We start from the raw sequence: 14,107 nt of genomic DNA, 5'->3' as shown, positions 1-14,107 counted from the left end.
GCTTACCTTGTAAAGGTACGGGGAAGTAAACACTTATGCTTTTCATGGTAATTTATACCAGTAGGACTTTAGAAAGCAGTTTGGTAACAATTATCTAAAAATAGTTGTACGTACTGTTTACTCATCAAATCTATTTCTAGGAGTTTACTTGAGTAGATATACTTGAATGCATTCTAAGATGTACAAGTATACATGTAAGGATTTATATTATAGTACTGTCATTAATAGGTAAAATGCAAATAACCTATAAATCTTAGCAGTAGGGGACTGGTTAAATTCATTAATGATACGATGGGTAAGTTAATTCATCTAAGCAATGGAATGCTATGCAACTGAAGAAATGTGATGTGGAAAGGATGTTAGAAACATGCTGTGAATGGAAAAATAAGTTGTATAATAGTATGTATACTATAACGCCATTTGATTTTGAATTGAATATATTTAATATATATTTAACATAAATCATTTTTATTATACAAAATATAATTTTATCATATAGAAAATTATATATTAAGATTTCTATAATATGACAACATTAAAAAACATGTCACTAATGGTATGCTAATTTGAAGTCTGGGTTTGTTTTGTTTTTGTTGGTTTGGATTTATATCTCAATTCGGGGGGCTTTCAGTCAGACATTATATCAAGTATTTTATTGTTCAGTTCAGTCGCTCAGTCATGTCTGACTCTTTGCGACCCCATGAACTGCAGCATACCAGGACTCCCTGTCCATCACCAACTCCTGGAGTCCACCCAGACCCATGTCCATTGAGTTGGTGATGCCATCCAACTATCTCATCCTCTGTCGTCCCCTTCTCCTCCTGCCCTCAATTTTCCCCAGCATCAGGGTCCTTTCAAATGAGTCAGCTCTTTGCATCAGGTGGCCAAAGTATTGGAGCTTCAGCCACAACATCAGTTTCCAATGAACACGCAGGGCTGATCTCCTTTAGAATGGACTGGTTGAATCTCCTTGCAGTCCAAGGGTCTCTCAAGAGTCTTCTCCAACACCACAGTTCAAAAGCATCAATTCTTCAGCGCTCAGCTTTCTTTATACTCCAACTCTCACATCCGTACATGACCACTGGAAAAACCATAGCCTTGACTAGACGGATCTTTGTTGGCAAAGTAATGTCTCTGCTTTTTAATATGCTGTCTAGGTTGGTCATAACTTTCCTTCCAAGGAGTAAGCATCTTTTAATTTCATGGCTGCAGTCAGTATCCGCAGTGATTTTGGAGCCCAGAAAGATAAAGTCAACCACTGTTTCCACTTTATTTCCACTGTTTCCATTTTACTGTAGAACATACATTTTCCACCTCCTCTTTTGTTTTTAACTCAACAGTATTTCTTAGAGATCTTTCCATATTAGTATATTAGTGTAATAGAACTTCCTTTTTCTATTTGAAGTCTTTGTTGATGAACCCTAATTGATTTAACACTCTTCTGTTGATAGCATGTTTTAGCATGTTAAATATGATATTTAACTCTTATTTGTATATACTCAGTATTTTCTGGGTCTGTGGGGTACATTGATAAGGACAAAAAATAAAAGACCATATTTCCTCCTTTCACGTAGCTTGTTTTCAATGAGACAGACATTAACAAAATACCTCTCAAATAAATGTGGAATCATAACTCTGATAAGTGCTAAGAAGAATCTAGTAGGGTTAATTGACATAGTCAAGGAGTAAAAGATAGCTTTTCCAAAAAAGTGATAACTGCACTGGTGTCCAAAGAAAAGATTATTAGTTTTGTGTATTTTAATGATTAATTTTGTCCTATAATATCTATTCTCCCATTTCTTCTGTTGCTGTAAGCATGCTTCACTGGTGCCTCTGTCTCATCAGATTTTAAATATGCTTTTTCTCACTTATTAAAACAATCCGAACTCTTCTCCAATCCCACTCTTGTTTTCAATTACTGCCCTTTTTCTTTATCTCCCCTTCTCTTGTTACCAAAAGTGTTTTGTGTAAACTTCCTGTTTCTATTTCTTACATGTTACTAAGACAAAAACAATTGCAGGCTTATTCCTTCTTTGACCTGTTCTACTGTGAGTTACAGCAGACTTCATCATGGTCACCAGTGACTTCCATGTCCAGTGAACATGGAAGATGCTAGGCTCTGTTTTTCTTGAATATTCTGTGACACTGGACATAACTCTATCCTTGAAATGTTCTTTTATTTTGGTTTTCATGACTTTATCTTCTTCTGTTTTTCTTCCTCCTTTTCCAGTCTTTTTTGCTGCCTTTTTCTTTTCTGAGTGTTAAATTCCTGAGTTCCTTTGGCTTTATCCTAGACTCTTTTCGCTTTCTGTCAGACACTCTCAAGGTAAGCTTCACATCCCTAGATGATTCTCAAGCCTATGTTTGACCTTTCTTCTGAGCTTTACACCACTGCATCCAGCTGCCTCTCATAGTTTTTACTTTATTTATTATTTTTTAATTCAAATATATTTAGGGTCAGTTATTTGCCAGGTAGACTACTGGTGCTGGGAGTCTTAAAAGTGCTTTACTGGAATATGATCTAAACGGAATTTATGATTAACATTACCCACCAGAAACAAACAAGTAAATAAATAGAAACAGCCAAAATAAGACCACCTCTACTTCCATGGTTCTTACTTAGCTGCTGAAGTCCACCCAGTTCGTGTCTGAAACCTTGGGATCAGTCTTGACTGCTCATTTTATCTGAGCATTTCCTCATCCAGTCCAGTTGAATCCAGTCCAATCGAATCCAACCCAATCCAGTCAGTGTAATCTAACCCAGTGCAGTATTACCAAGGTTGGCCATTCTGTCTTCTAAGTATGCACCCCTCCAACATCCTTCAGTGCTTATACTCCCACACCCCCTTTTCTCTGCTAAGACCCTAATCTAAGCTGCCATCACCTCTTGAGTAGTCTGATACAGTTCCTTCTAATTTGTCATATTACATTCACTTTTGACCACCACCTGGCAATTTGCTACATGACTGCAAGCATAGTCTTTTAAAATTTTCCTCAATTTCTCTCTGTCTCCATTTCCTGATTTATAAAATGAGATAATGATGGCCCTTCCCTTATAGATTTGTTTTGATGATAGAAAGAATTGCTATGTTAGAGTATTGAGAATAGTGCCAGGCACTGAGGCCTCAGTCAGTTGTTATTGAGACCTTACACGTTGTTGCATTAAGCCAAGTAAAAGATATGGTTAAGACAGAGGTTCATTAATAATATATTTGAATGGAGTAATTATTAGCTCATTTATACTTAATTGTGCTATATGTATTCACACAAAAAATCTGCAACTCTTATAATACGTGACCTTATTATGTGTAATTTTTTTTCTTAATTAAAAGGCTAAGAAGCACCAGGCTTTTCTAGTGGAGACATGTGAAAATAACGTGAAAGAATTGGAATCGATCTTGGACAGCTTTTCTGTGTCGGGCCAGTGGACATCAGGTTAGTTGAAGGTATAAAATGACAGATGCATCTGTCAATGTTCCAAAGTCACTACATTTTGGGAATTCTGCAGATGCCTCTTATAGTCCCTCATCTCAACATGTTTTGATTTGATGACATGATAAGAGCAGTTCTCACAGCAGTCAGTTGGCCTAGCTGGCTGTGAAAGGGTGACGGACTGTGGACCTGCTGTTGTCCTCCCGGAACTTGATTTACAAGTGTTGGTGTCTGTGTGATTGGACAGACAAGGGCTCACTTGCTGTGTTCTGAATCCAACTGAGAAGAAAGTCCATACAGTATACCTGCAAGGGGAACAGATGTTTCCATCAAACCGAGCCAAATTCTGAGGCAACCTTCAGCAACTTAAAGGTCATGTATTCAAAAGGTTATGTAGGACACAGGCTATAACACAGCGCATATTCTTCACTGCTGCTTTCCAGTCTGGTTTTCTCCTTCATTTCCTACCACAGTGTACATACTCTCCAGGTGAGTGCTTAGGTGAAATGCTTTGGTTTTAGTATTAGCCCACTTAATATGATAGAGAACTATAAAGATTGTATATCGTGTAGGCATATTTTGGTATCTAGCAAACAGCGATGGTTACTGATGAAGGCTGTCCATCCCATGATTTCTGCTTCCTTAGTTTTTGTGTGTGTATGCCATATGTGTGCTATAGTAGCTTTGACTTACGTCCTTTCACTTTTCTACCTCAGTTTTCTTTTGGCGTACTGTCAGCCTCAAATTATTTAGTTGCTTTCTGACTCAATTATATTTTTCAGAAAATTGAATTGAAATTTTGAAATTTGAATTGAAATTGTAAAATTCAATTCCTTACACCTTAAAATAGATTCAAGGCTGTTTTTCTAAAGGAATCAAGCATATTTGACAAATAAGTTCTTTAGGAAACACTTAAGTTCAGAAAAGTTTGTTGTCCTTATAAAAGCAGAAAGATTTGATCAAGGCCCATTTCACATTATGAATCTGCAGATTTCTGTTGGTGAACCATTAGAAATTGAGATTTGCTGTTATCTCTTTTTAACTCTTTGTTTTTATTTAAACTTTTCCAGAAGCATTAGTATTTCATTGTTTGTCACTGTAAAATCAAGGTGTATAAAAGTGGCGTAAAAATATAGATATCCAGTTTTCAATTGTATTTGCTAAAGCTTTGAGGAATAAAATTTTCTTTTTCAGTGACAGTGTTTTATTATTCAGATGTGCCGTTGCTTAACGGTTTTAAGGATCTTTAAAATTGTTAAGATTATTATCATAGCATATCTTAATGCTTCAATGTGCAGAGTTGACTTAGAAAACCTAAGAATAATGAGATCGTGTCTCCTTTGAGGTTTAAATAGTTGATAACAAAGAAACTCATAAGTTATAGAAAAAGATTTGTCTTCTAATAAAGTTTTTCATCTTATTCTCATCTTTCAGTGACCATCCTTTTTGAACTCCCTGTTCCCGGGAAAGGGATCGTGTGCTGAATTTGTGATTTCTGTTCTGTTACATGGTCTTCGTTTCCATATTGTGCTGGTTATTCACTCTTTTACCCAGCCTTGTGGAGGCTGACCTCTGTGGACTGCATGATCTGGGCTCCTTTGCCCTCTGGCTTGGGGGTTGGATTTGGATTGTGGGTGTACCAGCAGGAGATTAAGACGGTGGAGGAAGAAAGGAAAGCAGAGAATGTCATGGTGTTTATTTCCCCTGCTCCCTCCAGCGTGTTACTGGCAGTGGCTTCATTTTGGTGGCTACAGCTCCTGTCAAGCGGGTTCTCTTCCACAGCTGTGGTTTGTGTTGGAAAAGAGTCTGATGCAAGGAGGGATTGGGGGCGGGAGGAGACAGGGACGACAGAGAATGAGATGGTTGGATGGCATCACCGACTTGATGGACATGAGTTTGCGTGAACTCCGGGAGTTGGTGATGGACAGGGAGGCCTGGCGTGCTGTGATTCATGGGGTCGCAAAGAGTCGGACATGACTGAGCGACTGAACTGAACTGAACTGATGATGGTAGCGTTACCTCCACTTGACCCTGTAGGCGTCTCCATGATATTGGTATTGGTTTTCCAGTCTTGCTGGTTTGTGGTGTCTCATCATATTTTTTTTGTTCTCTTAACCTGCTTACATTTCTGTAAAATTTTCATTAAATTTTTTTTCCCAGTGAACTCTTCTGATTATGCTAGTTCTTCCCTTTGATACCTGACTCATTCACATACCTGCTTGGGACTTGATTTTATTCTTGCTCTTGGCTTCCATCAAATAGCCCTATATAACCATAATGGACTCCCTTTCTGCTCATGCCAGCTCAAGTTGGATTTTTGTCACTTAACCAAGAGGGATATAATTTTTTTTAAAATTTTTATTGGAAGCTAATTATTTTACAATATTGGTTGGTTTTGTCATACATTGACATAAATCCGCCCCGGGTGTATATGAGTTCTCCCTCCCGAACCCCCCTCCCACCTCCCTCCTCCCCTTATCCTCCCTCTGGGTCATCCCTGCATACCAGCCCCGAGCATCCTGTAACATGCATCGACCCTGAACTGGTGATTCGTTTCACATATGATAATATACATGTTTCAATGACATTCTCCCAAACCATCCCACCCTCACCCTCTCCCACAGAGTCCCAAAGACTGTTCTATACACCTGTGTCTCTTTTGCTGTCTCGTATACAGGGTTATCATTTGCATCTTTCTAAATTCCATATATATGCGTTAGTATACTGTATTGGTGTTTTTCTTTCTGGCTTACTTCACTCTGTATAATAGGCTCTAGTTTCATCCACCTCATTAGAACTGGTTCAAATGCATTCTTTTTAATGGCTGAGTAATACTCCATTGTGTATATGTACCAAAGCTTTCTTATCCATTCGTCTGCAGATGGACATCTAGGTTGCTTCCATGTCCTGGCTATTATAAACAGAGAAATGCAAATCAAAACCACAATGAGATACCATTTCACACCAGTCAGAATGGCTACTATCCAAAAGTCTACATGCAATAAATGCTGGAGAGGGTGTGGAGAGAAGGGAACCCTCTTACACTGTTGGTGGGAATGCAAACTAGTACAGCCACTATGGAGAACAGTGTGGAGATTCCTCAAAAAACTGGAAATCGAACTGCCATATGATCCAGCAATCGCACTCCTGGGCATACACACCGAGGAAACCAGAATTGAAAGAGACACATGCACTCCAATGTTCATTGCAGCACTGTTTATAATAGCCAGGACATGCAAAAGGGATATAATTAATAACCTTTATTGCTCAACATTTTGTGGAAGAACCTGAACAATTATGATTGCCTACTGTGTCAACCCTGGCTTCAGCTACACAAAGATGACCAAATAATTTGTTCCTCCCTACCTCTCTCCCGTTTTTCCCCATGGCACTTATCGCTGTTAAGCATTTCTGACAGACTGTGTGGTGCATTTTTTTATTATATCTGTATTGTCAAGGTTCTCTGGAGAAATAGAACCAATAAGATATATATAGATAACACACAAGAGGAGATATTGGAGTTTGCACACATGGTTATGGAGGCTAGGAAATCTCGTGATCTTTCCTCTGCAAGCTGAAGGACCAGGAAAGGCAGTAATATAATTCAATATGAGTCCAAAGGCCTGAGAAACTGGGGACGCCTGGGGCCCAGGAACCAGGAGTAGAATGTCTGAAGGCAGGAAAAGATGGAAGTCTTAGGTTAGGAAAAAAGAGAATTTTCCTTTCTGTCCTTTTGTTCTTTGGGGTTGGAGGAGGAGAGGGCTAAGAGTGGGGAGTAGGTAAGGGAAGTCAACAGATTGGATATTGCCTCCCCTATCCACGTTGGTGAGGGCATATTTTCTTTACTTAGTCTACTGATTCAAATGCTAATCTGTCCCGGAAACACTCTCATGGACACATCCAAAAGTGATTTACTGGTTTTCTGGGCATCCTTTAGCCGGGTCAGGTTGGCAATAAAATCAGCCACCACAGTATCCAAGCTCAATGAGGGCAAGGATCTTTGTCTCTTTCATTTACTAAAGAGTTTTAAGCAGGTAGACAATACTTGGCACAAAGGAAGCACTCAAATATTTTTTCAATGAATAAAAGCATGAATGAATTAACAGTAGGTCAATATTCTATTTTAAATGATAATTTTTTAGGTTATAAAGATAGTCATGGAATCTCTTTCAAGATTTTAGCAGCCTTTTGGGTAACAGTCCATAAAGAGTCACCAAGAAGATTGACTTTCTGTTTTCAGTGGAAATGATGTCACCATCTTTCATGCCTTATGGAAATGCCACCTTGATTGCCTACTATTATTAGATAAGATGACCTCAATTTAATCAATCATGGACATTTATTTCCTATTTCTGCCTTCTACTTTTTGCTGAAATTGCTGCACGACAGCTGCTCATAACTCATTTTTTTTTCTGATAGAAATGCTTTGAGAGTGTATAAGGGAGAAGTCCTTTCCCACTTTGAACCCGTGTAGTCTTTCTGCCTCAAGTGTTTTTTCCTACTATGGTTTTATGGTTTCACCTCTAGAATGTGACTTTTCCTTCATTAGGTTCGTGAAAAAAAGTTTTTCTTCTAACTCATTCTTGGATTCTCCTCAGGCAGCTTGACTTTTGTGTTGACTAAGACAAAAGCCCCTCCAACCTTCTTCAGCCTTTCCTTGCTTGAGGAAATCATTTGTAATACTCCAGAAGTATCCTTTTGCTCTCTCCTAGGAGAGGCTGAAGGACCCTAGGAAATAATAGCAATAATATATGATGCCTTTAGGTATGTGCATATCACCCAGGAGTCAGGCAGCTTCAGGGACTGTTCTTAAGAAAATCAGGACATCAAGTGGTACTTTTCCTGTCATCTCTTCTCCTTTCCATTCTTTGTAAAGGATTGTTGCCTAGATCTAGTATCTTCTTGAAACTTTTAATTGTCCTCAGGAACCTTGTGGCTGGTACCTTTTAATTAGAGGCTCATGGGTTACTGAGGGACTGAGGATGTCTGTAATAGCAGCACACAGGTCTCCTTTGGTGTCATTTGCCTGTTTTTTCTTGCTTGCTTCCCTTACCTCCCAGTTCACTGAGGTTTACAAACCAAGCTTATCCTGCTTTACCATGCTCATAACTTTGGTTTGTGAAATCCAAGGGAGTGACCGCAGTAAGAGGGCTCAACATTTCTAATGTAGTCAGTGGACTTACTAAATAATCACACAATTAAGGTGACTGAGAAATAGGGGACCCAGGAGAGCCAGTCTGACTGCGAAGGCCTGAGAAACAGGAGACCTGATGGTGTAAGTTCCAGTATGAGTCTGAGTCCAAAGGCAGGAGAAGACTGATTTCCAGCTTGAAGATAGTCAGGTGGACAGAAAGAATCCTTTCTTACTTAGCCTTTTGTTCTATTTAGGCCTTCAGTGGAGTGGGTGAGGCCCACCCATATTGGGGAGGGCAGTCCGCTTTACTCAGTCTACTGATGCAAATGTCAGTCTCGTCCAGAAATAGCCTCATAGACATAGACACACCCAGAAATAATTTTTAACTGAATATCTGGGCCTGTAACCCAGTCAAGTTTACACATAAAATTTTGCTGTGCTGTGCTTAGTTGCTCAATCGTGTCTGACTCTTTGTGACCCCATGGACTTGTAGCCGCCATGCTCCTCTGTTCATGGGGATTCTTCAGGCAAGAATACTGGAGTGGGTTGCTATGCCCGCCTCCAGGGGATCTTACCAACCCAGGGATCAAACCCAGGTCTTCTACTCCCGCATTATAGGAAGATTCTTTACAGACTGAGCCACCAGGGAAGCACATAAAATTAACTACTTTTCTCTGGCCAGCAAGCCCCTCGTAACCATCACGCTGCTTTCTATTTCTGGGAATTTGACTACTTTAGATATTTCTTATATTGGAATCATATATTATCTTTTCATGATTGACTTCTTTTCCTTAGCAAAATATCCTCCAGGTTCATCCATACTATGGCATGTGACAGGAATTCCTTTTTAAGGCTGAATAAGAAAGGTTGGGGGCGGGAGGAGAAGGGGACAACAGAGAATGAGGTGGCTGGATGGCATCACCGACTTTGTGGACATGAGTTTGAGTGAACTCCAGGAGTTGGTGATGGACAGGGAGGCCTGGCGTGCTATGATTAATGGGGTCGCAAAGAGTCAGACACGACTGAGCGACTGAACTGAACTGAACTGAATACTCCATTGTCCAACAGAAGCAGAAGAGATTAAAAAGAGGTGGCAAGAATACACAGAACTATACAAAGAAGGTCTTAATGACCTGGATAACCACGATGGTGTGGTCACTTACCTAGAGCCAGACTTCCCAGTATGAAATCAAGGGGGCCTTAGAAAGTATTAGTACAAATAAAGCTAGTGGAGGTGATGGAATTCCAGCTGAGTTATTTAAAATCCTTAAAGATGATGCTGTTAAAGTGCTGCACCCAATATGTCAGCAAATTTGGAAAACTCAGCGATGGCCACAGTATTGGCAAAGGTCAGTTTTCATTCCAGTGCCAAAGAAGGACAGTACCAGAGGATATACAAACTACCATATAGTTGCATTCATTTCACATGCTAGCAAGCTTATGCTCAAACTCCTTCAGCCTAGGCTTTAGCAGTACATGAACCAAGAACTTACAGATGTACATGCTGAGTTTAGAAAAGGCAGGGGAACCAGAGATCAAATTGCTAACACTTGTTGGATCATAGAGAAAGCAAAGGAATTCCGGAAAAGTATATGCTGCTTCATTGACTACTCTAAAGCTTTTGACTGTTTGGATCACAACAAACTATGAAAAACTCTTAAAGAGATGGAAATACCAGACCACCTTACCAATCTCCTGAGAAACCTGTATGTAGATCAAGTAGCAACATTTAGAATCAGCCATGGACCAGCAGTCTGGTTCAAAATTGGGAAAGGAGTATGACAAGGCTGTATATTGTCACCCTGCTTATTTAACTTTTGTGCCAAGTACATCATGGGAAAGCTGGGCTGGATGAAGCACAAGCTAGAATCAAGATTGCCAGGAGAAATATGGACAACTTCAGATATATAGATGATACCACTTCAGTGATAGAAGGCAAAGAGGAACTAAAGAGCCTCTGGATGAGGGTGAAAGAGGAGAACGAAAAAACTGACTCGAAACTCAACATCCAAAATACTAAGATCATGGCATCCAGTCCCATCATTTCATGGCAAAGAGAAGGGGAAAAAAATGAAAAGAGTGACAACTTTTATTTTCTTGGGTTCCAAAATCACTGCAGGTGGGTGACTGTGGCCATGAAATTAAAAGACACTTGCTCCTTGGAAGAAAAGCTATGACAAACCGAAACAGTGTATTAAAAAGTGGAGACATCACCTTCCCGACAAAGGTGCTTTGGATCATAGAGAAAACCATAGTCAACCATAGTCAAAGCTATGGTTTTCCCAGTAGTCATGTACATATCTGAGAGTTGAACCATAAAGAAGGCTGAGCCCTGAAGAATTGATGCTTTCAAATTATGGTACCAGAGAAGACTTTTGAGAGTCCCTGGGACTACAAGGAGATCAGACCAGTCAATCCTAAAGGAAATCAACCCTGAATATTCATTGGAAGGACTGATGCCAAAGCAGAAGCTCCAGTGCTTTGGCCATCTAATGAGAAGAACCGACTCATTGGAAAAGACCTGGGTGCTGAGAAAGATTGAAGGCAAGGGAGAAAGAGGTGATAGAGGCTGAGATGGCTGGATGGCATCACTGACTCAGAGGGCATGAGTTTGAGCAATCTTTGGGAGATAGTGAAGGACAGGGAAGTCTGGCACGCTGCAGTCCATTGTGTTGCAAAGAGCTGGACATGGCTTAATGACTGAACAACAAGACTCCATTGTTATGTATTTGTCACATTTATCTATCAATTTATCTGTTGATGGACCTTTGGGTTGCTTCCATCTCTTGGCTATTTTGAGTAGTGCTGTTATTAACATGGGTATATCTCAGAAATATCTCTGCTAGGCTCTGCTTTCAGTTCCTTTGGACATACAGAAGTGGGATTGTTTGTCCATTAACTTTTTAAATAACTTTTTTTGGTCACACCATGTGGCATGTATGATCTTAGTTCCCTGACCAAGGATTGAACCCAGTGAATTCTATGTAAATGAGTTCATTTCCATAGTACTTAATTTGCTACGAAATGAGTTCCTTGTTCAGAAGCAATGCTATGGGATACATGATGGTGAATAAGACATTTTGTAAATTCGTGGATGACAGTTTCAGCAGAAATATCGTGATCAAGGAAGGAAAATGCTTTTCTGGAGTGTCTAGTAAGAATGAGCATTGCTTATTCCATGATGTAAATGATTTAGTATAATCAACTTGCCACCAGGTAGATGGCTGGTGCCAGTCAGGAGTGGTGGCATATCAGTGTTTTTCTTTGGTATCGATGGAGCTGGCACTTAACAACCTTGGTGAGTGAAGATCCATGTTGCCAAGCCCATGCCTTCCCTCCACTCTTGCTGCTGTGACTCCTGTGTTGTAGGGGTGACAAAGATGAGCAGGGAGAAAAGTGACTGGGAAAATATGCTAGCTGACACCCACAGAATACTTCATTTTGTCCTCCTGATTATTAAGATCCTCCTTCACCTCAGTTGATCAGGGCATAGTGCCCATCTTAAGAGGTCTGTCCACACACTTGCTCAGACCACCTTGGGACCGATTTTCCTATCATCTTTTGGAGTCCCTGACCGTTCAGCCAGTCTGTTAGCTACTACCTCCAGATTAGTGTATATTTCTGCCTTTGATCATCTCTCATTCCAGACAAAATGATAGTCAGGTCCAGTACTTGAAGTTTTGCATACTGGGGGAGCTTTTTGCTTCATCACCATCCTTCAAGGCCACCTTTGAATAGGGCTGTCATGATGCAGCTGTCTATTTTTTTTTTAAGTTAATTAATTTTGGCTTCACTCTGAGTCTGCATTGTTGCACGAAGGCTCTTTCTAGTTGTAGCTAGTGAGGGCTACTCTCTAGTTATGGTGTGTGGACTTCATATTATGGTGGCTTCTCTTGTTGCAGAGCTCGGGCTCTAGAGTGCAGACTCAGTAGTTGTGGCATATAGGCTTAGTTGCCCCACAACATGGGGGATCTTCCTGGACCAGGGATTGAGGATATGTCCCTTGCATTGGCAGGCAGATTCTTAACCACTGGACCACCAGGGAAGTCCAATACTTTTGAGTAACGTCAACATATCATATAGAAACATCTATATAACAAGTGCATTCTCTCCACACACACCCCCCCGACCCCCCGCCTGACATTAGTTAACTGGTTATAGGGAACTTGTCCACAGGTTCAGGATATAGGTTAAGACAGAAGAAGCAATGTAACAAGAATAGGGAATCTGGATTACTTATTCATGCAGCTTGCATGTGCCTGCAGGATTTGTTTGAACCCCGTTTTGTATATACCACCTTCCTTTGAGATAGAGTGCTATCATGCATGCTCAAATTAATGGGGTTGGTGGATCTGACAGTAACCATTTTATCATGGGCAACTCAGGTCACATGCTAAATTCGGGGGTATGAATGCAGTATCTGCTAAGGACCAGTAGCGAGTCAAAAGCTGATTTTCAAGAGAATACTTATCTGTAGAGGATGGCTTGCTTTTTTCCCAAATTCTGAAAGCTTACACTATCATTCACCTGTAAGGACCTGCCAAACTTAGCCTGCTTAAACTCAAGTTGTCAGAATAATACCATCAACTTGGTAGATAATGAAGTGGAACACTTAATGTCCTCTAGAATGGAGAGCTGATGGAGATTTCTATACACTGAATTATGCTAGAGTTGATTTGGTTCTGAGGTAGGGTTGTGAGGGTACATTGCTGGTCCTGCAAGCAGAAAGAAACTGTTTTGGTGGTTTTTATTAAAAGGATAGAAGAAATAGCCTCATTCCAGTTTCCAGGAAATGGATTGATTTGCTCCAACAATGAAACGACATCTGTAACTGTAGCTGTAATTGGAATCACGTGTGATTATGCTTTCAATAATTCACTGTCATTCCTTAAGGCCCATCTGTACTCTGCACTAGCCAGATAGATGAGTTGAATGCTGATGTGGTTGGAATCACCACCCTTTATCATCTTTCACAGAGGCACTAATCTCTGAAATCCCTCTAGGATGTGGCTTTACTTTTGATTTACTGTTTGTGTAGATCAGAGTTTTGGTGACTTCCACTTACTTTTTTCCCTGTTTGCCTCTGTTAGCTCTTCATTCTGTGGGTCAGGTAACCAATATGGGCATTGTGCCAGTTTCTGCATTTGTCTTTGATAACAACGCATTCCGAAGTGGGAAAACAACTGTGTGGGTTCACCTCGGGCCCACTGGAGCTAGACCTTAACCAAAGCTTTCTTGTATAAGCGCCTCCCCTAACTAGTGAACCACAATGGCATATTAGCTCTCCAGGAATTAGAGTCAGTTCATATCCAGTGTCCAGTTATCCGAGGTATGTGTAACTCCCCTTCCCCAGTACATGGTCACCGTGCCAAATGGTTGCATATTTCTTGGAGGAAGGCTAGGAGATAGATTTGCAGTATGATCTTTTTGGGCAGGATTGTTTGGATTCCTAAAGGGATCCACTGACACTGGGTCTGTGAACAAACTCAAGTCAGAATTGGTTGAGGGCCACGATGTCTTTTATATAGATTTAACTTCTAC

The 14,107-nt window shown here is 40.3% G+C and overlaps 1 protein-coding gene across 11 annotated transcripts in view; it reads left to right on the top strand.

Moving 5' to 3' along the window:
* CCDC171 (coiled-coil domain containing 171) overlaps positions 1–14,107 on the top strand; it is a 336,009-nt gene that overhangs the window by 90,119 nt on the left and 231,783 nt on the right. For all 11 annotated transcript variants that reach the window (XM_055428191.2, XM_088837892.1, XM_088837890.1 and 8 more), the window contains one exon: positions 3,333–3,435. In XM_055428191.2, coding sequence (XP_055284166.2) covers positions 3,333–3,435 — 103 coding nt within the window. The remainder of the gene's footprint in view (positions 1–3,332; positions 3,436–14,107) is intronic.

This window comes from Moschus berezovskii, chromosome 7 (genome assembly GCF_049115385.1).
Source record: "Moschus berezovskii isolate FMDL1 chromosome 7, NW_MosBer_1.0, whole genome shotgun sequence".
In the NCBI taxonomy this organism is placed as follows: domain Eukaryota; kingdom Metazoa; phylum Chordata; class Mammalia; order Artiodactyla; family Moschidae; genus Moschus; species Moschus berezovskii.
This window is presented reverse-complemented; position numbering and strand designations above follow the sequence as displayed.